The sequence below is a fragment of the Pinus tabuliformis genome, chromosome 1_1 (genome assembly GCF_031772625.1).
Source record: "Pinus tabuliformis cultivar Carrire ecotype Pingquan chromosome 1_1, CPIR1, whole genome shotgun sequence".
In the NCBI taxonomy this organism is placed as follows: domain Eukaryota; kingdom Viridiplantae; phylum Streptophyta; class Pinopsida; order Pinales; family Pinaceae; genus Pinus; species Pinus tabuliformis.
Genome location: NC_142297.1, coordinates 547026304 through 547051750, shown reverse-complemented (window position 1 = coordinate 547051750; position 25447 = coordinate 547026304). Strand labels below are relative to the sequence as shown.

General features: G+C 35.6%; 1 protein-coding gene across 1 annotated transcript; it reads left to right on the top strand.

Moving 5' to 3' along the window:
• The first annotated feature begins 6945 nt into the window (after positions 1-6945).
• On the top strand, positions 6946-9098 carry LOC149214274 (polyubiquitin-like). The gene is made up of 2 exons (XM_089392243.1): positions 6946-7096; positions 7460-9098. The coding sequence occupies exon 2, from the start codon at positions 7491-7493 to the stop codon at positions 8862-8864; it is 1374 nt and encodes a 457-aa protein (XP_089248369.1). The 5' UTR covers positions 6946-7096; positions 7460-7490; the 3' UTR covers positions 8865-9098.
• The last annotated feature ends 16349 nt before the right edge of the window (positions 9099-25447 follow it).

Sequence of the window (25447 nt, the reverse complement as noted above, 5' to 3'; positions counted from 1 at the left end):
GCCATTGATTTCGCATGGCAACAACCTTAACTTCATCTACTAGCGCCACAAGAATGCACTGTCCCAATACATCGGCCCCTTGTTTCAAACTACACATCACATCCATTGCCATAATTTCACACAAACATTTTTGGGAATGAATCCTCTGCCTTTAATCTTCACTTGGGGGTGGATGCCATATCCCCCAACATGTTCACCAGGTGCAATGATAATATCTCCACCCCGCTCCCCTCCTCCCCTTTGCCATACTCGTCACCTCATCCAAGGATGTGGGGTCCTTCTGGACTAATTACTGACAAACACTTTTCAAGGGGGTTTCTAGGAGAGTGTCCCATCCAAAGGTTACTAGTTCAAGGGTCTCTAGACACCCATGGTAGCCAAGAGGTCAACTACATCATTTCTAGTTCTTCTAACATGTTTGAACACCAAGGCCAAGATTTGAAGACATTGGTAGGCTATTAAAAACCTTAACATTTTATGATATTTGTTGTATTGCATAAATAACAATTAGTTATTACATTTAAAGATAATATATATTTTAAATTACCTTTTTAAAATAGGTTTAAATCTTTTTTTTAGAGAAGAGTTTTTGGTGAAAATCACATCGTAATTCATTTGTTGACACATTTCGAACCAACAAGTGTGGTTCATCGTCAAGACAAGTTGAAGAACCAGATCATGGCTACATGTTAAATAGAGAGAGCAGATCATTCAACAACTATATTTGACCAGGAAACGACTATATTGGACCAGGTAACTGGACTGGACCAAGAGATAGGGACAGGGAAAAATAATTAGTTAACAAGTTATTTTTGTTATATTTATTTCCATTTTTTTATTAAATGTAACCGTTTGTATAAATCAATAACTAATTAATAGACCTTTTTTATTATTTAAAACTATATAAAAACCTATATCATTACTATTATATGAAATAATAAGAAAAATTAATAAATGTTTATTAAGTGGATAACCTAATTAGTTAGATAAATATTTGACTAACCCATTTGGAAAATAAATTAAAGTGAGTTATTTTGTTAATTCCCTTATTAATTTAATTTATCTATATTTTTAAAGGTATAACGGGATAATTAGTTTCTATAAAATGAATTCCATTCAATATAATAAAAACTTATATTATTATTATTATATGAAATAATAAGAAAAATTAATAAAAGTTTATTAAACAAATAACCTAGTAAGTTAGATAAATATTTGACTATTTTTTTTTAAGGAATCCAATTATATTGGATATGTATTTGGAAAATAAATTGAAGTTATTGAAGAATTAAGAGAAAATAAAATTGTTTCAAATTAGTTTGTTAATTCCATCATTAATATATTAATTAACTAATTGTACAGCTAAGCCAAATTAACAGGGAGGAAGAGATAAAATGACGCCTAAAATCTAGGCAACTTTGGCTTCAAGCAGGAGACAAAAATACAACATACTTCCACAAACAAGCTACTGTTAGAAAGCTCAGGAATACTAGAAGCATAATCATGGATAGTGAAGGAAATCGGTACAACACTCAGGAAACTATAAAGAAAGCTGCCACTAAACATTACATGGACCTACTAACTGAAAATAAAGAGGAAGAAGATTATTCCGATTTGCTCCAGCATCTGCCCAAAGGGTTTACTCAAGAGATGAACAAAAAGCTCAGCAAAGAAATAGAGGAAGAGGAGGTCAAGGCAGCAATTTGGAGCTTGCATCCTGACAAGGCTCCAGGACCGGATGGATTTCCCATATGCTTCTTTAGGGAGTATTGGACAATGATAAAAAAGGACCTGATAAAAATGATCCGGTGGGTACTGAAAAACGAAAGTTAGGAGGATTCACTAACTCCACTTATCTTGACCTCATACCCAAGGAAAACCGCCCCTCCTCCTTTTCAAGATTCCGACCCATTTCTTTATGTAAATCGTCCTATAAAATTATATCCAAAATCTTAGCAACCAAGCTCAAACCTCTTCTTCCCTCCTTGATTTCTGAAAATCAAGGAGGTTTCCTTCCCAACAGGCATATCACCGACTCCATCCTTCTTGTCCAAGAAGCCATTCACTCAAGCTTATCTAGGAAAGAAAAAGGATTTGTCTTAAAACTGGATCTAGCAAATGCTTTTGACAGAGTAAGGCATTCCTTCCTTTTTGTTGTCTTAATTAGAATGGGCTTCGAGCCATCCTTCATCAACATGAATGCAGCCTGCATATCTGGGCCCTAGATATCCCCTCTGATCAACGGGAGGCCCTGTGAAGCTTTCCAATCCTCTCGGGGGCTAAGACAGGGCTGCCCCCTATCCCCTTATCTGTTCATCCTCATGGCTGAATCCTTCAGTCAAGCTTTAGATTACAATCGTAGAGTGGGGCTCATAACTAGTGTCAAATTCGGGAATGGAGCAAAAAACATTAACCATTCTCAGTTTGTTGATGACACCTTGCTAATTGAGGGGGGCATCTACCACAATAGCAAGGCGATTCAAGAAACTCCTGGACCAATTCATGGAATATTCCGGAGGCAAGGTCAATCAGCTCAAAAGCTGCATCTATGGATGGAACACTGCAAATCATGCTATACATAGAATTGCAAGCATATTCGGAGTCACATGCAACCTAGAATGGACCCACTTCTCCTATTTAGGTATGCCTGTGAGCCTGGGGCCTTTGAAGGTCGAAACCTGGAATGGAATCCTTGACAAGATTAAGAGGAAAGTGCAGCAATGGGGTACAATGTGGCTTAATCCTGCAGGCAGGCTTATTCTCCTTAAATCAGGTATCGCTTCTCTTCCCATCTATCGCTTTTCTTTATATCAAGCTCCGGCTATTTTTTAGCATAAAATGGAAGTTGCTCTCAGGAATTTCCTGTGGCAAGGGGGAAAACTGATAAGAACAAGTTCAAATTAGTTAGTTGGAAGCATGTAATCCAATCCCAAGACAGAGGCGGGCTTGGTATCAGATCACCAAAGCTCCTAAACCTGGCCTTTGGCGCAAAAATTATATGGAGACTGATCACAGGGCCTACAATGTGGTGGAAAAAGGTACTGGAGGTAAAATACTTGAGTTTTCCAAAACAACAACTCTTAGACACCAACATTCCTAAAAGAGAATCAACAAAAATCTGGAAACTTTGCAAGAAGGCACTTCCATTTATGCATCAAAACATCTCGAGAGTCCCTGGCGGGGGAACCAGCATTAAGTTTGGAACAAACAAAATTTTGGGGCAGTAACCTCTGGTCATGAATGTAGAGGCCATTCCTGTTATAAATTGGCTCAACAATAAAGGATTATACCATTTGTCTCAAATCTCAAGATGGGACTCCCTCTCCCATGTTTGGGTTGGCTGGAATTTTCTTGAGCTTCCCAATGCCTTAGAACCTAGCTTCAACTCTCTGAAGATGCTCCTTCACAGTAAGGCTCCCATCCAAGAAGGTGAAATGGATGGTTTTCGATGGGATTCAACTGGAACAAATTATATAGTTAAAGCCGGTCATCAATACCTCTGCAATAACATCTATCAAATAAGCCTGTGGAATCACTGGAAAATAGTATGGCGAACAGAGGCTCCTCCAAAAATAAAATTCTTCATCTGGCTCTTACTGAAAGGTAAAATACTAACAGCTGAAAATCTAAGAAGAAGAGGCATTATTGGTCCATCTAGATGTCCGAACTGTTGCAAATAAGAGGAAACGATGCACCATTTATTCATAGAATGTCCAGTTGCCATTGGCTGTTGGGAGAAAATGGCCTCAATAGGAAATACAAATTGGGAACCCCAACGCACTATAGCAGAGACAATATTTAAATGGAGAAAAGATTGCCCCTGGAAAGAAAAAAGAAGTAGTTTGGTGAAGAGAGTATGGAACACCCTCCCACACACTCTACTCTGGCGCATCTGGCTTGCTCGAAACCATAAAGTCTTCCAGGATAAAGGCTCAAGCATTCGTAAAATCTGCCACAAAGCTAAAACACTCGCTCTGGAAACAATCTCAAGTAATACCACCGGCAAGATTGATGCAGCAAACTATAGCATAGAGGAGCGAAACTTAATCAGTTACATCTTGGAGAACAATCCCAACGCTCAGGAAGCCCGCAGGAGGGAGGTTCAGACAAAAGGAGAAGTCAGTGCATGGAAACTGAGATTAAAAGAAGAAGAATTTTCTAACTGGATATGCAACTGTAACATCTTCCACTTATTCTTCGACGGGGCATCCAAGTCAAACCCGGGTCTAGCCGGAGCAGGAGGGCTGATTTGTAATGCCAATGGAGAATGTATTCTCCATTATGAATGGGGTCTCGGGAAGAACTCTAACAACAGAGCTGAAGCATTAGCTCTGTTCCAGGGCCTAATCCAGTTAAGCAAGCTAGGAATAAAAAAGGCGAAGGTATTTGGGGACTCCTCAGTCGTCATTCGCCTTATGGTGCATCAGCAGAACACACCAAATACTCTCCTTCAACAAATCAACAGACGCAACCAGATCCTACATCAAGCAATGGAAGATATTAAATATTATCATATTCTCCGTAAACTGAATAAGAAAGCTGATGAGCGTGCCAACAAAGCATGTGAAAGACCCATCGGTATCCTGAGCTATAACTCCAGCGAGTCCTTCCAACCCTTGCCATGACTCAGTCACATCCCCTTAGCATCAAGCACCGCATCACTGACAGAATCACTGAGATGAATCATGAGATTTCGACCGTCAGCAGACCAGCTTATGGTATAAAGATTTGGAATAGATATGAAGTTCGTAAAACACTCAAGGGCATTGAAAGTCTCAACATCCCAGCCGGTAAATGTCTTCTCAGATCCGATCCTCGAGTCGAGTAGGATTTTCTCCAGTCCTTTCTGCAGATAGCATGCTCCCTTCCCACCTTCGCTCTATGCATTCTCCTCCTATTTATTGTCCCTCTTATCGCTATTTTCATTACTCTGTTCCTTGTTGCCTCTGCGAGCGACTGGTCTCTGAGGTCCGCTCTGCCTTGTCTCCCTTAACGATCTGTTGCTCATCCCTTAGAAACTATTCCTACCCCACCTGCGTTAGTCAGAACCTCTGGACAACTCCTCCTTGCTCTCGTTTGACCATCTGCGCCTTCAAGCAAGCTCGTGTTCTTCTGTGTTCTGTTTCCTTTTTTGTTGCAGGGATTTTGGATAACAACAAACCTGAAGCAAGCATGGCTCGCTCCGAGGATTGTCTACATTGTGCGGACCTGCAAGCTGAACTAGAGGAAGTAAGGGCGCAACAGCGCATCTTAGAGAATCAGGTCAGGAACTTGGAGACCAGAATGGAGGATCGATATCGCACCATCAATGACAAATACAGAGCAAAGATAGATCTCTTTCTGCATAGGGTAGCCTCTCTTCACGAGCAATTTATAAATTTGTCGAATCAGTGTAGCCATGCTGAGGAATCCATAGCAATACTGCAGTATATGATGGACAAAAAGAACAAGGCAGCAACTAGTTCCTCCAGTGCGAAGCAGATAGAACCGGACCCAAATCCGGAGGAGTCTACAGCAAGGCAGATCAGCCACATAGAAATAGATTAAAGATGTTATGCAAATGTAAATTTTGGTTATTTCACTATGTAAGAGTCTATAGCAGCTCTGGAAGCTTTAGAGGTAAAACTAGCAGAACAAGGATCAAGGAGAGATCTCATTTTGTAACTCCTTTGGTCCAAATCACCAGAAGTATATTGTACTCCAGGAGAACTGACTCCTCTTTTTTCAGCCATTAATATAGCAGCCGAATTTGTAACAATATATATATATATATATATATATATATATATATATATATATATATATTAACTAATTATTTTTCCCTGTCCCTATCTTTTGCTCCAGTCCAGTTATTCGGCCCAATATAGCGGTTTCCTAGTCAAATATAATCATTGAATGATCTGCTCTCTCTATTTAACCTGTAGCCATGATCTGGTTCTTCAACTTGTCCTGACGAACCACACTTGTTGGTACAAATAAATTACGATGTGATTTTCATATAAAACTCTTCTCTATAAACTTAATATAGATCACAAAAGCCTAAATTCATATTTAAATCCTTTCGAAAAAAATATCCCCTCACAATCAAAATTAATAAAACTCTACCATTAAAATATATTATTTTAACAACGAAACAATAAAGTCAATCCAATTCTATATTTATTAATATTTTTAATATAAAATTTTATTTTTTAAATAAATCATTTTATAATATAATTAAAATTTAACAAATAAATTAATATAAAAGAATGAAAAAGAAATCAATAAAACTATACTACCCGAGGCTAGACTTAATAAAAGTATACTACGCAAATATATATTTCAACTACTTCCAAGAAAGAGATAATTGTACAATAAACTTTTGTTTTAATGCAATTACCATATTCATTAATTAATAAATTTTTATATAATATTTGACAAAGAAAATTAGGAATAGAATTTGGAAATTAAATTAATATAAAGAAATGCAATCACTATATTGATTAATTATTTTTTCAATAAAATATTTAACGAATAAAAATGAAATTAAATTTGACAAATAAATTAATATATAGAGAGCAATTACCATATTAAATAGTTACTTTTAAATATAATATTTTAGAAAAAAAAAAAATTTAATATCACAAATAAAAATAGAAATAAAAATAGGAATGGAATTTGACAAGGAGAATTTTGCACATCATTTTATGTCGGTAATTTATTTGTGAAGAAGATGGGAGCATTTAGTGTGAAGCTTCACAAAAAAAACAGAATACGTCAACCAGATAAAAAAGCAATCTGTCCCATAAACTATCTTTAGCCACGTTAAAATAAATTTTTTCTTTCTTTCTTTGCAATGAAGTGATTGAAACCGTCAAATTTTGCCGGCCGTTCGTTTTCCGCGTGATTGGATGCCTTTGACCCGGCAACGCGTCTTTCCATACATCTCTCGATTCCTCTCTCTCGCGTTGTAATTGGTTGGATTTGGAAGGGTAGTCGGTTGGACGCCTATAAATAACCATCTGCCCTCTCTGTATCCACATAGTGATTTCAATTCAGTGTCGAGGAATTTTTTGCAACGTCTGCGTGAAGCGTTTTCTCAACAAATTTGTTTCAGGTATTTTATCGTTAGCTGCGATCAATCCTATCGGCTTGCCTGTCGTTTTTTTTATGATTTCGGTTTTTTGCAGTTGCCTTCGAAATTCTTCCTTTTTAAGTGTTTCAGAACCGAGCATTTTTTACATGTGATATTTTGATAAACTTCGTAAAACTTTAATCCCTTTGCGGATCGACTGTTGGTTGGCGGATGAGAGATTTGTGCAGTTTTGAGTCCGTTCCTTTGCTCCATTTTTTATTTCAGGAACGTGTGCTGTTTCTCTGTTTGATGCCATGTTTATCTGTAACTTAGGGTTTCATTTGTATTTTATTGCGAGGATTTGGGGTTAAGCCGAGTTTGTAATTGTTAGCTTTTATTGTGCAGCTGTCCTTGTTCATTAATTTTAGATTTCTAGATGCAGATATTCGTGAAGACATTGACCGGAAAGACCATAACTCTTGAGGTGGAGAGCTCAGATACTATTGACAATGTTAAGGCAAAGATTCAGGACAAGGAGGGAATTCCTCCCGATCAGCAGAGGCTCATTTTTGCTGGCAAACAACTTGAGGATGGCCGAACCCTCGCAGATTATAACATTCAGAAGGAATCTACTCTTCACCTTGTTCTCCGTCTCAGAGGGGGAATGCAGATCTTTGTCAAAACCCTCACTGGCAAGACCATTACTCTGGAAGTCGAAAGCTCTGACACAATTGACAATGTCAAAGCTAAAATTCAAGACAAGGAAGGGATTCCACCCGACCAGCAGAGGCTGATATTTGCCGGAAAACAACTGGAGGACGGTCGCACTCTTGCCGATTACAACATCCAGAAAGAATCGACTCTTCACCTTGTTCTCCGTCTTAGAGGAGGGATGCAAATCTTTGTCAAAACCCTGACCGGAAAGACAATCACTCTTGAAGTTGAGAGCTCAGACACTATTGATAATGTGAAGGCCAAGATCCAGGACAAAGAGGGGATTCCTCCTGATCAGCAGAGATTGATCTTTGCTGGGAAGCAACTTGAAGATGGGAGGACTCTAGCCGACTACAACATTCAAAAGGAATCTACACTGCATCTTGTCCTTCGCCTCCATGGTGGTATGCAGATATTTGTGAAGACGTTGACAGGCAAGACCATCACACTTGAGGTTGAGAGCTCTGATACGATTGATAACGTGAAGGCTAAAATTCAAGACAAGGAAGGTATTCCTCCTGATCAGCAAAGGCTCATTTTTGCCGGAAAGCAGCTCGAGGATGGCCGAACCCTCGCCGATTACAACATCCAGAAAGAATCGACTCTTCACCTTGTTCTCCGTCTTAGAGGAGGGATGCAAATCTTTGTCAAAACCCTGACCGGAAAGACAATCACTCTTGAAGTTGAGAGCTCAGACACTATTGATAATGTGAAGGCCAAGATCCAGGACAAAGAGGGGATTCCTCCTGATCAGCAGAGATTGATCTTTGCTGGGAAGCAACTTGAAGATGGGAGGACTCTAGCCGACTACAACATTCAAAAGGAATCTACACTGCATCTTGTTCTTCGCCTCCGTGGTGGTATGCAGATATTTGTGAAGACGTTGACAGGCAAGACCATCACACTTGAGGTTGAGAGCTCTGATACGATTGATAACGTGAAGGCTAAAATTCAAGACAAGGAAGGTATTCCTCCTGATCAGCAGAGGCTCATTTTTGCCGGAAAGCAGCTCGAGGATGGCCGAACCCTCGCCGATTATAACATTCAGAAGGAATCCACCCTGCACCTTGTCCTGCGTCTGCGTGGTGGCCTTTGAGATTGTTGGAATGTATTTCAATTAACGTTAAAGCGTTTGCCCGTAAATAGGTCGTCTTTTATTGGTTTTAGATGCTTGGCTTCGTACTCTGACTCTTTTATTCGATTTAGATGTTTGGCTTGGTACTCTGTTTTGTTAGATATTCCATTAGAGAGACAGGGCTCTGTTAATGGTACGTGTTTTATGCGTTCCTTAAGAGTATCTGAATGAAATAAAAGCCGTGTGTTCAAACTATTTTAGGTGTTTCTGCCTTCAAAATGTTCTTTGGTGTTGCTGTGCGCTTCTCTTTACTGGTGTCTTTTCAATTGTTACAATGAGGCTGTAGATTTTTAAACCATGATTCAGATTTTTAATCATATTTAATTTTTTATGGTAAAGTTTACACATGGATAAAAAATTATTGACTAAATGAAAATTGCAAATGTAAGAATGGTCCAGAGTGTTTTTAGTGAATTAAACTGTGTCAAAATTTAAAATGTCCCATGGTTTGACTTAAACGCTCCATCTATTATTAGGACAAGAAAAGCAATATGGTATGAAGTTGAATGGAAGAATGAGAATACAATGAGTGGATCATTGAATGGGTTTTCTTGCTTCAATGGTCCACTTCTAATATTAACTTGCTTTGTTTTTTGGTTATTTATTTTAATGTTTATTGTTTTTTGGTTCTTTATGATGGATGGAATGCCCATTCTAAAAATGACATGGTTTATTTGAAGAAAAACACTCAACCGTATGACTAGCTGATGCTGATGATTTTTGAAAAACCAAGTGTGAACCAAATTGCAAGCACAATGTTTTTTTACGGCAATTTTAACCCATAGTCATTGCCTTTAAATTCTCGTAATGTTGCAATTTTTAATTGTATGGTTGAACAGTCTGCCCATAGTGTCAGATGCTGAAAAGCAACATTGTATGCCTTTAAATTCTTGTAATGTTGCAATTTTTAATTGTATGGTTGAACAGTCTGCCCATAGTGTCAGATGCTGAAAAGCAACATTGTATGGCAAGTGCATCAGAGACTGTTTTTAGGGAAATAAACTGCCTCAAAATTTAAAATGTCCAATGGTTTGAGTAGACGCTCCATCTATTATTATTAGGACAAGAAAAGCAATATGGTAGGAAGTAAGTTGAATGGGTTATTTTGCATTAACTTGCTTCATATTTTATTGTTTTTTTTGGTTTTTATGATGGGTGAAATGTCCACTCTAAAAATTATATGATTTGTTTAAAAAAACACTCAGCAAAATTGTAAGTACAATGTTTTTTTTACTGCGGTCTGAAGGAAAAGAGAAAAGGGTTATTTTGCATTATATTTTATTGTTTTTTTTTTGTTTTTGTTTTTTTTTTTATTAGTTTTTGATGATGGGTGAAATGTCCACTATATGATTTGTTTCAAAAAAGACTCAACAAAATTGTAAACACTGTTTTTTTTACGGCAGTGTGAAGGAAAAGAGAAAAGGATATTTAAATTTTAGCCCCATAGTCTTGTAAAATTGCACTTCTTACAAATTTGACTTGCAGCAAATTTGACAGGGAGCATATAACAGAGGTACAATTGTTGACTAAATATGTGAAAAAAGATTTGGTTAAGCAGAGATTGAATTTGTTGGGCTCATCAGGTTTGGTGATTGGACAGTATAGCATTCCCTTGAAAAAAGTGACAGAGACCTGAACTATATCAGTGTGTGGAGACCTGAAGTGACTATGGACCATTCGTCTTTCCAGTGATATTAATCGCTGACTCTTTTTGCATGTCCTCTGTTTGGAATAGGTGTTTGGAAGTAGATCAGTTAATCAATATACATGTTTACCTTGATTGCAGATGCCGTGTGAAAGATAAATATATCCTCATCCTTGTCACAATTACAAGTTCGGTGTAAGTAATTAATACTCTTATCTCAATTATAGATTCCAAATTTACGCAGTATATCTAGCATTCTGTTTATGATATATTATGCCCTGAAAACAAATAATAATGATAAAGTAGATGGATGTCCTTTGAAGGGTAGTTAAATATCATCTTGAAACGGAAACCAGACATAGGCTAGAAGGTAACAGGAAGAGTAAAGAAATATGACATAAGAAAGGAAAGACAATGTGAATTATAGGTAAAAAGGAAGGTGCAACCTCAGTGAGTAGAGGCCGACCTCAACCAAAATTCAAACCGAGAAAGGGTATGGACATCAACGTATGGGATGACAAAATAGCCTGGATGATAAGAAACCATTGCAATGTTGGATGTGTGGAGGAAATCACCAAAAGGTAGATCGCCGGCAACGGAAGGATTCCAGACCACAAATATACAACATACAAGAAGCTTGAGCTGTAGGAGACGTAGCCCAAAGCATACCCAGGATATATGCTGTCGTGGATAACAGATAGACTGACCATCAGGAGTCCATCATCGAAATGGAAGCTAAAATTTGTAATCAAATTGTCTCTATTCTAATTGACCCTGGATCCAACTACAATTATATTAGCCTTGAACTTGTAGATCACTGCCAACTAGCGAAAGAAACCCATGCAAAAGTATGGCTAGTCTAGGTAGCCTCACGGGAAAAAAGAAGAGTAAGCCAGTGGGTAAAAGCATGTGCATTTGAACTCAATGGCAGGGAAACCATATCAAATCTTAATCTCCTTCCCTTGGGTGCATATGATATGCTACCAGGTATGGATTGCTTGTATACATTTCGAAAAAAGTAGATTGTTATGAGAAGACTATTGAATACCTAAACGAGATTGGGAAAGGAGAATACTACAAGGTAAAAAGAAACCTACCGGGATGTAGGCGATGAGTACTCTTGAGGTGGTAGAATAGAAATTGCAATTAAAGGAGACGATTGATAAGGGCTATATAATTCCAAGTGTGTCTCCATGGGGAGCACTGATATTATTTTTAAAGAAAAAATATGCTACATTCAGATTATGCATTGATTATAGGGAATTAAATAAGGTAACCATAAAAAAAGATACCCCTTGCCATAGATTGATGATTTATTTGATCAATTGAAAGGATCAATGGTTTTCTCCAAAATCCATGGGAAGCACCGATATTATTTTAAAGAAAAAAGACGCCACACTCAAATTATTCATTGATTACATGGAATTAAATAAGGTGACCATAAAAAACAGATACCCCTTGCCACAGATTGATGATTTATTCGATCAATTGAGAGGAGCAATGGTCTTCTCCAAAATTGATATGAGATCAAGATACCATTAAATGCACAGTAAAGAGGAGGATGTTCACAAGACAACCTTCTGAACAAGATATGGAAACTACGAGTTTGTGGTGGTACCATTTGGACTCACAAATGCCCTTGCCACTTTTATGTGCCTAATGAACAATGTATTGCACCCTTATCTGGACAAATTTGTGGTTTTCTTCGTCGACGACATATTGGTGTATTCAAGAACCAAGGAGGAACATGAAGAACATTTAGCAGCGATAGTGCAGCTATTAAGGGAACATAAGCTCTATGAAAAATCGAACAAATGTGATTTATTTCAATACCATATCCATTATTTGGGACACATAGTCTCCAAGGAAGGGATAGCAGTGGATCGAGGAAAGATCAAAAGCCATAATGGACTAGTCAACATCCAAAATATTTACTATTTTTATTGCACAATTTACTATTTTTACAGTTTTTGGCATTAGGGACAAGTGGCTTGTTATGAGTCATGAAAGTTGAATGAGCATGAGCTAAATTATGGGACCCATGACCTAGAGTTAGCGGCCATCATCTAGGCATTAAAAATGTGGAGGCACTACCTCCTTGGTAGGAGATTTACTTTAATGGCGGATCATGGGGGCTTAACATGCTTGTTCAACCAACCTAAATTAATTGCGAGACAAGCTAGGTGGCTCATAACCCTTATTGAATTTGATTTTGAAATCAAATACATAAAGGGTAGAGAAAATCAGGTTGTGAATGCACTTAGCAGAAAGGTGCAAGTAAGTCACCTAACAACCATCAGTTCTTATGGAACTAACCTTGAAGAATGAATTATAGATGGCAGGCAGTATGACGAGCAATATCAACAAATCAAGGAAGAACTATGACAAGTAGATAAGGGAGAAAATAGTGAGTATTATCACCTCACAAAAGAGGGTTTGATCAAATTCAAAAGTAGAATCTGTGCTAAACGATAATGAATTAAGGAGTTCCATGCCAAACCATACTCTGGCCATCCTAGATACTAGAAGACCCTCATAGCCATCAAAAAGTTTTAATACTAGCCAAATTTGAAGAAAGAGGTGGTAGTTTTTGTCACAAGATGTTTGGAATGCCAACAAGTAAAGGTTGAATACAAACACACAACAAGATTATTACAACCTATTCCCATTCTGGAATGGAAATGGGAAGTGATCTCTTAAACCATATAAACCTCAACATAATCATGGATCAAGTCAGGGAAAATACCTAGTACAATTCTTTGGAATGTAGCATAGGCATTGCATATTCCAAAAGGTAGTACTTTGTAAGTGTATGTTCCCCATGAACATGTAAATGTGGTCTTATGATAATATTTTAGTTCTATTTGAATTTGATTGTAACCACTAAAACCATTAAGAAAAAAATAACTTCTTTCCTACTAGTGTATCTAGAACTTTATCAATAAAAGGAAGTAGAAAACGATATTTAAAAGTAGCTTTACTAACTCTTTGTTGTTCGTGTAGACTCGCCAATCACCATTTTTCTTTGGTACAATAACAAATGGTGAAACCCATTGGCTGTTAGAAATCGGATAAATGAAGTTCACATTTAACGTTTTTTGTAATTCTTCTTCTACAGTTTCCTTCAAATTGGGATTCATACTTCTTTCAAGTTGTTTACTACGACTACATTTTCTTGTATATATATGTGATGCATATAAGGATTGGGATTAATTCCTTTCATATATGTATATTCCCATGCAAAATTATTTTTGTAGCATCTTTATTAATTGATTCTTTTGAGATTCGTCTTTATTAAATGAGTTTTTTGAGATCCTAGTTTAATGTTAATGTTTAGAGTTTTACTTGGACTAATTTCTATAGGAATAATACCAAAATTTGTACATATAATTTAATGATATCATGGAATGATATGATGAAAATCCCTATTTTACAATTTTCTAACATACTCACATGATAATTTTTCTCTTCAAGATAGTGAGAAAAATCATAATTATTTATAGGATGTATTATTTGATTTTATTCATCATCTTGTTTAAAAGACATTGTTTGTGAGATTGTTACAGTAGACTGCATGTCTTCATGTTCATTCTCATCATCAATCCATTCATTATCTTCAAATTCAGTAGTTTCTTTAGTTAAAGGACACAATGTAAACTTCTTTGTTGTATTGCGATTAGAGATTGTCATATCACTAGATCTACAAGTAATAAATGCATCGACCATGGCTAACTAAGGCCTTCCCAATATTAATTGATGACAACCTAGATTGGTTTTTTGTGTGAGTACCATAAATTCAACTTGATATTCCCAAGAATCTAAGAATACAAGAATATATTCTAGTACACCTTTCAGTTTTATGGTAGATCTATCTGCTAATTGTAACACAGTTGGTGTATATCGAAGATTGCTTAATTGTAATTCATCCATAAAACTTTTAGTCATTACATTTATTGTTGCTCCTAGATCGATCAATGTATTTGGAATTGCAATGTTATTGAAATCATTTTTCATAATGGAACTCCCTGAATCTAGATATTTTTCTATACAGGTCTTCCCATCATGATATCTACTCGTTTTCCAATAAGTTGAAATTTTTGAGCCTTTTTTCTTTTTCTTCCTAGTTTTTAATACATGTTTCCTTTATTGTTTTGTCATATACGAGAATGTATCTTGTATCTTATTGTTTGCAACAAAAGAATTTTAATACAATTTTTTTGTAACTCATCTAGCATATTATAATCTTATAAAATCAATTGTTTTTCTACATTCTTATCTATTTTTTATTTCTCTAGAAAAGGATAATTTTGAGAAGATGTAGAAGTATGTTCTACTAGAGGAGTAGGGAGAGGTTTACTTATTACTGTTTCATCTATGTTATTAGGAATTTATTTCTATTTATGTTCTTTAACGACTACAGAGGAATCTTTTGGCAATATTTTTCTTGATCTAAGACGAATTTCATTTAAATTAAGAGGAGCAATAATATATGTTTGGAATTTAATATCTCAACATTGTAGGTGGGATAAGTTACTTTATTGTTTGGATTTGGAAGTGATTGTGCAGGAAATTAGTAGGCTTTTGAGGTGGCTGTGTAGATAGTAATTGGAGAAGTTGACTAGAAGTCAATTGTAGTTGTGGTTGTTGTGGTCGAGGTTGATATCATTGTTGGGGTTGATATTGAGGATATGATTGATAAAATTGAGGATGATTTCTCCCATATGATCCTCGCCAACCTTGTTGCCAATATTGATTTTTAGCTTGAGGTGGTCAATGTTTCCAAGGTAATTGTGCATTCCAATTACTTTGGGAGTATTTTGGATGAGATTAAAATTGCTAAGTAGGGTTTTGCATGGTACCTTGTTGTTGGGGTTGCCTAGTTCTTCTTGGTGCTACAAAGCAAAGTTGTTTTGATGCTTCATTCACTCCATTATCATTTTAATTCACTACTTTCAATCCTTCCAGTAATGGACAATCCTCTATAACATGTATTTCTCCACAAATAATACATATTTCAATGTTATCTAAGGGACATTCTCTCAAATGATGTTTCTTTTTACACCTAGAACAAAATATAAACTATGAAACCTTTTTCAACCTTTTGTTTATTTTGCATTTGTAGCATATCTATTTGTTCACTTAAATTTTCAAGAATATATGTTTTAAAATTTTCTATCAAATGGCCATGTTCATTTCTACTTATCGTACTAGAGGTTGATTTACTTCCACTAGCCATAGTTGGGTCTCGAGGATCTTTACCATATTTTTCTCTTCCTCGTGATATATGCTTACATAATTCACAATTTTCCTCAAATGAATGTTAAGATACATCTCCTTTACCCATCAGATTTAAGAGATCAATCCATTCATCCTTAATTGTTTGAAGTAAAAGGGTTTTTAAAGTGTCAAATCCTAGTTTATATTGGCTTTCCCTTTTAACATTATAAGTAAATCTTTCCACAAAATCTTCAAGATTTTCATCCTCTCTTTGGCTCATTTTCAAAATTTCTTCATTAAGATCATGTTGCATGCAATAAGCTTTATATTTTTCTTAAAATAGTTGTCTCATTGCATCCCATGATCCTACATAATTTATTCCTAACCCATTAACCATTTTAGAGCCCCATATTTTAATGTAGCTAGAAAAAAAAGTTAATTTTGGAGAATCTTGTAAATATTCATAACTCCTACAAAGTACTTCAAACTTAAAAGAATTTTTTTTGAGTCCTTAGTTCTCATACAATGAAAATTTGGAAGTACTAATAAAGAAATATTTTTCACATCAACATTAAGATCTATATCTTTAATAGGAAATCCATAGAGCTCTTCCTCATTATCATCATCCCCATCCCTTCTTCATCCTCCTCTTCCTTTAAGAAGTGGTCTTATGTAACACCCCTATGTTTATGTGACCTTTGTAAACATTTTTGGCATGACTGAACTACACAATGCAATAGTTAATTAATGATGGAACTACATATTTATTTTGGTCTTGGGGATAAGGGAATACATGCTTGAGTAACATGAACTATTTTTTTCATGATTAATAATAATTTAAAATTAATAATGGTTAACTAAATATACTATAACTATATGAAAAATAGGCATTATAATGGTATAACCATTATAATTGTTAATTGTATAATAACCATTATAATAAATAACTATTAAAATTATATAACAATGTTTATAAACATAACTAAAACATAAATTATAAGGAAGAGTCATATAATAGGGAGTTGAACTCATGCAAACTTACTATATTGTTGTTAAAAGTATGGATAATGATGTAAAACCAACCTAATTGATGTGCATAGTCACTCCAACAATAAATGTGAATGATTAGATGATTAATTATTATAGTTGTCGGTATTATGCATTGGATATTTGTTGATTGCCTATTAATATGAGAAATGTTTTTCAATATAACAAAGTGCAACTTTAATTGTTTTTTTTTTTGTTTTTGTTTTATTGCATTCCATAATTAAGTGAGTGGGACATCACATAATTAGGTAAATTATACATTTCTTTGTTAAAATGTTGCAAAATATTTTTTTATATTAATTAAAAAATTTATTATAATAATTAACATGAAAATGTCTAATAATTTTGTAAGTTAATTTTGTAATCTCCATAATAAATAACTTCTTTATATTTTTAAATTTATATGTTTATCGTCACTAAGTATGTTTACCATTTTATATTTACTTAATATAGTTATAACATTTAATATTTCAAAGAACATCCAAAACAAACTATATATTATAAGTAGTTATTTATAAATAACACATTGTATTATTTCTTAATTTTTTAAGTTAAGATGTATATTAAATGATAATTTTCAACATCTTGAAATAGATTAAAACCAATCCTACCCCAAAGATACATTTTACAACTACATTTACAAAGCTTAGTTGCTAATTCTTTTAATATATCACAATAATGAGATAGTTTCACTATTTTTTTACAAAGAGACAGATATAAGCTACTATGTAGCGCTTGTTTTAAATGGACTCATCACAATATTATTGATGTTCTCACATAAATGTTTATATTTATCAACACTCAACAAAATTTATTTGCATTAATGATGGAATAAATCTAGAAGGAACAATTTTAAACGAGAAGAGAGGTCAGGTCTGAGCACTGACTTAACCAACACCACAATTAATTACGCCGATAGGCATCCCTCTTATTGGAATTGACTACTTTAATAATTTTCTTAATTAATTTTTTGATTTGATGATCTGAATTGAAAGATGCCAATATATTCTCGTTGTTGCCACTTTATCAATGAATGAAATTGAAAGTTATATCTTCTTTGCATATCTAAATCAAGTGTTAAACCTTGTTTAAACTAATTTTTTACCAAATCATCATTAAAAAATTATTGTACCTCTTATTTATCTCTACGTAGGAGGATTAAGATTTATAATTTAAAATGATTAGTGTGGAATGTGCATGTGAAAAGGATACGTGTCTGTGTCAGTTTAAATTCTGAAACATATGCATGATTAAACGTGGAAGAATAATGTTATGAAACCAGCTCAAGAAAAGATAGAAAAAATAGATCAACGCCTTAGAATTCAGCCTCTTCGAGGGGGCAACCTCCTTTACATTACATAAATGAACAATTCTTGGATGATTCAAATGAAAAAACCTCCTTTCTATATATAGGAGTCTAAGGAGTCACAATATAATCCAGCCGACCTAACAATAATAATATAAAGCCACAAAAATAACAATAGAGGGATTCTATGGGCACATTAATAACAATATGGGGGTAATAGGGGCACAACAATATAAATAAGGGGTATAACTACAATAGTAATGGGGTAATCACTAGTATTATAGGGACCCAACATGCCCCTCTCCTTCAAAAAAGTGTTGTCCTCAACGCTTGAGTAGTTCTGGATACTTCTGCATAAAATTCTCATCCTCCCATGTGGAATCTTCAGCGGATAAGTTCTTCCACTTGATAAGATACTCTGAAATTGATCGATTTCGTAGCTGTCGAGTTCTTGTTTCTGTGACTGCTTCCGGTTCCAATATAATTTTTCCTTCCTCGTCAAGTTCTGGCAATATTGTTTGAACTGGGAGCTTGTCGCCTATAACCTTCTTTAAACATGAAACATGGAAAACTGGGTGCAATCGAGAAGCTGCAGGAAGCTCCAATTTGTATGCCATAGTACCAATCTTTTGCAACACCTTGTACGGACCATAATACTTTGGTGATAATTTATTATCCTTCTTAGCTTGCTTGAGGGACATTTGCTTATATGGTTGTAGCCGTAGGAATACCCAATCACCTACATCAAAACTTCTTTCACTGCGATGTTGATCTGCCTGTTGTTTCATTCTATTTTGTGCCAACACGAGGTTATCCTTTAAGAGTTGGAGGACTTGTTGTTGATGTTCGATGTGATGTTCCACTGCCTGAACCTTAGAATTTTCTCTTAAATATGATGTGATGGATGGTGGTTGATACCCATAAAGTGCCATAAATGGGGTCATTTTTGTTGCTGTATGGAAGGAAGTGTTATACCACCATTCAGCCAGAGGCAACCATTTGACCCATTGTGTCTGTTTATCAGATACAAAGCAACGAAGATATCCTTCCAAACATTTGTTTACTATCTCAGTTTGCCCATCAGATTGAGGATGATAAGATGAGCTATGAGCTAACTGAGTACCAAGACAAGAAAATAATTCTGTCCAAAAATTTCCAGTGAAAATGGGATCTCTGTCACTTACAATAATCTTTGGGTTTCCATGTAGCTTTTGAATTGTTTCCATAAATGCAGTAGAAACTGTACTGGCTTTAAATGGATGTGATAATGCACAAAAGTGTGCATACTTGGTAAGTCTGTCAACTACCACCATGATGACACTCTTTCCCTCAGACTTGGGTAAACCTGTGATAAAATCCATTGAAACCTCCTCCCAACGTTGGCTTGGAATGGATAAAGGTTGTAATAGACCCGGTGTCTTAATTGTTTCAACTTTATTTTGTTGGCAAACCAAACATTCCGCCACAAACTTTTGAATATCTGATTTAAGGCCATCCCAAAAAAATTCCTTCTTAACCCTGTGGTAAGTTTTTAAAAATCCTGAGTGCCCTCCTAAGGGAGAAGTGTGCAATTCCATAAGAATCTTTTGTTTTAGCTGGGAATTCTTACAGAGGTATAAGCGATCTTTGTACCATAACGAATCATTTTTCCAGCTAAATGTATCAGACGTACTGGAATCTTGTTGTAGCTTTCGAATAAGTGCCCACACTTCTTCGTCATTCTTCCATTCCTCCCTTGCTTCGTTTATCCAATCTGGTTGGATAATAGAAATGGCGCACAACAATGCTTCCACATCCTCATCCTTTCTTGAGAGTGCATCTGCCACCACATTTTGCTTCCCTTTTTTGTAGATGATTTCAAAGTCATAACCCAACATCTTTGTGACCCACTTTTGTTGCTCTTCAGAGGATAATCTTTGTTCTAAAAAGTATTTAAGGCTATCATGATCCGTTTTTACCTTGAAGTGTCTTCCCATTAGGTAGGGTCGCCATTTCTTAAGTGCATGGAGTATTGCCAACATTTCCTTCTCATAAATAGCTTTGCTTAAAAACTTTCCCTTGATTGGACGACTTTCAAAAGCAATGGGTCTTTCATCTTGCATTAGAACAACACCAATTCCATTTCCTGAAGCATCACATTCCACAATAAAGGTTTTTGTGAAGTCCGGTGTAGCTAAGACCGGTGCTTGGCACATTGCCTCTTTAAGATGTTCAAAGGCCTTTGTTGCTTCCGGAGTCCATGAAAATGCATCTTTCTTCAATAATGTTGTTAGAGGTGCTGCTATTCTCCCATAATTCTTAACAAACTTGCGATAATACCCTGTCAACCCAAGAAATCCTCGCAGATGCTTTATGGATGTGGGGATTTTCCATTCCTTAATGGCTTTAATTTTGCTAGGGTCTACCTTAACTCCTTCATGAGATACAATATGACCCAAATATTCCACCTCCTGGACTCCAAAGAAACATTTGGATCTTTTTGCATATAATTGTTTCTCCTCCAATAGTTGTAGCACCCTGTCAACATGTTCAACATGATCCTTCCAAGACTTGCTGTAGATTAGTATATCATCAAAAAATACTAACACAAATTTTCTAAGGAATGGTTTGAAAATTGAATTCATCAAACCTTGAAATGTTGAAGGTGCATTGGTAAGGCCAAAAGGCATGACCAAAAATTCATAATGACCCTCATGAGTTCTAAATGCCGTTTTCGGAATGTCTTCAATCTTCATTCTGATTTGATGATATCCTGAACGAAGATCCAACTTGGTGAAGTAAATTGATCCATGCAATTCATCCAGTAATTCATCAATGACAGGAATGGGGAACTTATCTTTAATAGTGAGCTTGTTGAGCTCCCTATAATCCGGACACATGCGCCATGATCCATCCTTCTTGTGCACCAATACTACTGGAGCAGAGAAAGAACTTTGACTCGGTTGAATTATACCAGCCTCTAGCATTTCTGCAACCATACGTTCAATTTCACTTTTTTGGACATAGGGATATCTGTACGGCCTGATGTTTGGAGGAACACTTCCTGGAATCAGATGAATAGCATGATCATGATCACGCATAGGTGGGAGACCTTTGGGAGTCTCAAATACCTTGGAATGATTGTCCAGGACTTTTTGGAGATCTGGAGAAATAGATGATTCCAATGTGGAAACATCTAGCGAACATAATTGTGCAATTACACCTCTTTGCTCCTTTTTTAGAAGCTTTGTCATACCATTAGAGCTGATTATCTTTCCTGGTTTCCCTGCAATACCCCTTAATTCAACTTCCTTTCCTTCCACAGAAAATTTGATGAAAAGTTCTTGAAAATTAAAAGCTATTGTACCCAAGGATTGTAGCCATTGGACTCCTAGTACAACATCAGCACCTCCCATTGGAATGGAAAGCATTGGGCTAGTCAATACATATTCTCCCATGGATAGCTTGATATTATGGCACTTTCCAGAGCAATTTATTGTTCCTCCATTTGCAATCATCACTTGACACTCTGGTGCTGGATATAGGAAGCAATTCAATTCTTTTGCTACCCTACAATGAATAAAATTGTGGGTGCTTCCTGAATCAATCAACACTATTACCTTTTTCTTCTTGATTTGTCCTTCTATCTTGATGGTTTGAGGAGTGGTAATTCCCGCCAATGCATTACAAGATATGGTCGGATTTATTTGTTCTTCATCTAGGCTTTGTTCCTGGAGTATATCCTCTTCTTTTGACCTTTCTTGCTCCTTTTCTTCTTCCTCTTCACAATCTATGTAGAATAATTTCTTCTCAGCACACTTATGACCTTTAGTGTATTTGCTATCACAACTGTAACAAAGCCCTTTTGCTCTTTTTTCTTCCAATTGTTGTGGTGTCAACCTTATAGGTTGTGGAAGACTAGGGGCAACAACACTTCCGTCTTTATAGTTGTGAGTGGTATGCTTCCTGGTTGCCATAATTTTGCTTTCCATTTTTCTTGCTAACCTGAATGCCTTCTCTAATGAATCAGGTTCCCAAAGGCGAACATCATGTTGGATATTATCCTTTAAAGACCCTATGAACACATCAATCCTATGCTCCTCTGGAATATCTTTTACCCTTATGTTCAATTTTTGGAACTCCTCAATGTGCTCCATTATTGAACCCTTTTGTTTGAGACTTATCAATTGGCTAAAAAAAGTGTTGCTTTTTGTATCCTCATAATGTGCTATCAATTCTTCCGTAAAAATTGCCCAAGTGATAAATTGTTTACGAGAGCAAAGCCATTGATACCATACAAACTGATTTGGTTCCAAATATAAAGTTGCCATACGTACCTTTTGTGTGTTTTGCACATTATTGAGATCGAAGAATTGCTCCATCTGTAATATCCATGTGGCGGGATCCTTGCCATCAAACTTCCTCATATCGATTTTTGGAATATGGTGGGTCTTCGATCCAACATTAGAGTCTATGGAATCATGATTAACATTTCTTTTGTTCTCATCATGAGTTTCCTTTACTACCTTTTCACCATTAGTAAGTATTTCTTGTAGAAAATTTGTCAAATTTGTCTTCAAATCTGCCATGTCTGTCTTCAAATCTGTCCTCAAATCTGTCTTCAGATCATCCATCTTAGCTTCCATGCCCTTTATCTTAGATTCCACGCCATTTATCTTAGCATCTGTTAGCTTTTGTGAGCGTGACATTTGTTGCACTTGTTCTTGTAATTTTGATATATCATGTAGCATTTCTTCCTCTTCTTCATGAGTCATGCTAGAGCTTTCAGGTTCCTTACTAGGTGTTTGCATTTTCTTTCCTCGGGGCATCAGTTACCGATAATAATGCTTTACTATGCCCTTTGAATTCCTTCAAACCAAGCTTATGCAAAAATAAAAAAAAAAAACTACACACCTTTTTTCACTTTGTAGAAGCCTGATATTGAATCTGATGTATCTCTGTAATTTCGAATCATCCAGTTCTGAAATTGTGACCTGTAGTAGCCTTCTATGTCCTCTTTCCAATGCCACAAGTCTGAACCAAATTGGATTCTCCAAGAAAGAGTTATGCAAATCTCCCACAGTGACCTGATTATAGACTAGTTCAGTAGAGCGAACTTGTATGAAGTGCCACGTGTCACTGTTTCAACCTTTGGCTCTGAAAAATATATAAAAGAAAACTACAGTCCGTCCTCTTTCTGTACCTTCTTACGAAATTTCAATCCGATGCTCAGAGAGAAAGTTATGACGATTTTCCCCAGGTCACCTGTTTTGAATGTAATTCAGGAGTCTGCAAAAAGACCAACTTCCTCAGATCATATCTCCGAAAATATCGCGCGAAAAGCTCTGAAATTCGGACCCAAGGTTCAGCGCGATTTCTTCTCAAATGGTTTTTTTTGTGACTTCTGAAACGTCACAGAAAAAAAGTTATAGCGAAAATGCCACGATGACCTGTTTGGAGCAGCGAAACCCTAGAATCCAAAGCTCTGATACCAAATGTTATGAAACCAGCTCAAGAAAAGATAGAAAAGATAGATCAACGCCTTAGAATTCAGCCTCTTCGAGGGGGCAACCTCCTTTACATTACATAAATGAACAATTCTTGGATGATTCAAATGACAAAACCTCCTTTCTATATATAGGAGTCTAAGGAGTCACAATATAATCCAGCCGACCTAACAATAATAATATAAAGCCACAAAAATAACAATAGAGGGATTCTATGGGCACATTAATAACAATATGGGGGTAATGGGGGTACAACAATATAAATAAGGGGTATAACTACAATAGTAATGGGGTAATCACTAATATTATAGGGACCCAACAAATAAACTGCAACAATGTGGAGGTATAATGAAAAGGTTTACGACCCTATGTTCTGATAAATGTGCCCTGATTATGTAAAGAATCTTGTTCAATTTCTCATGTAAGGACTCCTCTTCAATTTCTCATTCAAGCCATGCTCTTTTTTACCGTACCGAATCCTGTTCAATTTCTCATGAAACGACTCCTCTTCAATTTCTCCTTCAGGCCATGTTCTTTTTCACCCTACAAGAAGATGGTTTCTATTCCTCATATTTCTTCGAATCAATTTCTCTTTATGTGTCATGCTTATTTCATTGACTTAGAGATATTTGTTTATCATGTAATGGATCCTCAAAACTCTTTGTAGATTTAGTGAGTAAATTTTAATGGTGATGAGATCTGACTAGCTCCATTTCTCATGGAAGCATATCCACAGAGTCTATTAGTTCATTCTCTTTCTAAATAGCAGATTTTTCAGAGGCTTGCAGAATTATCACTGAAAGGTGTGAAAGTAATAGCCTTGATGGCAGCGATATTATTAGTGCTAAACTGGTAATATTCAAACTAGAACCATAAGCCTTGCTTTAGCTTTTGCAGAAGTAAGTGTGGTGGTCATTGTCAATTCGACTTTTTTTTTAGGTTTATTTGAGAATGTTTTTTACAAATGAATTCAATATAAACTTTTTAGAAATTCATATTTTTTTCAATAGATTACATGCTATTTACCCGATTTAAGTTAACCTTAGGGCTAGATTTCTCAAAATGTAACTAGAATGCCACAAAAATTCTATAGTTATTTACTAATAAATTGCAATGTGTTGAATGGTTGGTTGAGTAAGTTTAGAAGATTTATGCAAGATCATCTCTTCAATTTGGAAGCGGAGGCCTCTCTTCAATTTGGATCTAAGCATGCAACTCTTCAATTTGCATCAAATCACTAGACAAATTTGGGAACATCAATGATGAAGATATGCAGAACAACAATCATAGAATAAAGGCTTCCTCTTCATTTACATGTTCATTTGATACAAAAAAATCTTGAATTTTTTTGGTGGAGTTTTGGGTTTTTTAATAGAGGAGCATTCAACTATGAGACTTTGAGTATGTGAAAACCTTGATGAATGCTCCACTATTTGAGACATATATAAAGATGTTCAAATCTTCCTACATTAAAGTGGATTTTTGACCAATTAAATTCATACAAGTTTTCCCAACACTAAATGACCATGTTTTTATTTGTTTGATATCTAGGCTCTACAAACTCAAGGGAGTCATGTAAAGTTTGTACAAGTCATGTAAAGTTTGTACAAATTCTCTAAAAATTGAATATTTGATACATGTAATCTTCGTCTCCCAATTACTTAGACATACCCTAGGCGGTTGGGTGATTTAGTTTTCTGTCTTTACTCAATGGTAGATGCTCAAATTTATTATTCTAAACTTGGCTGTTATTTCTTAAGAGAATAGAAATGATGATTTAATATTTTAAAAAATAAAAATCTATGTACAGACAAACAAACGATCGATATTGATTTTGCTATTT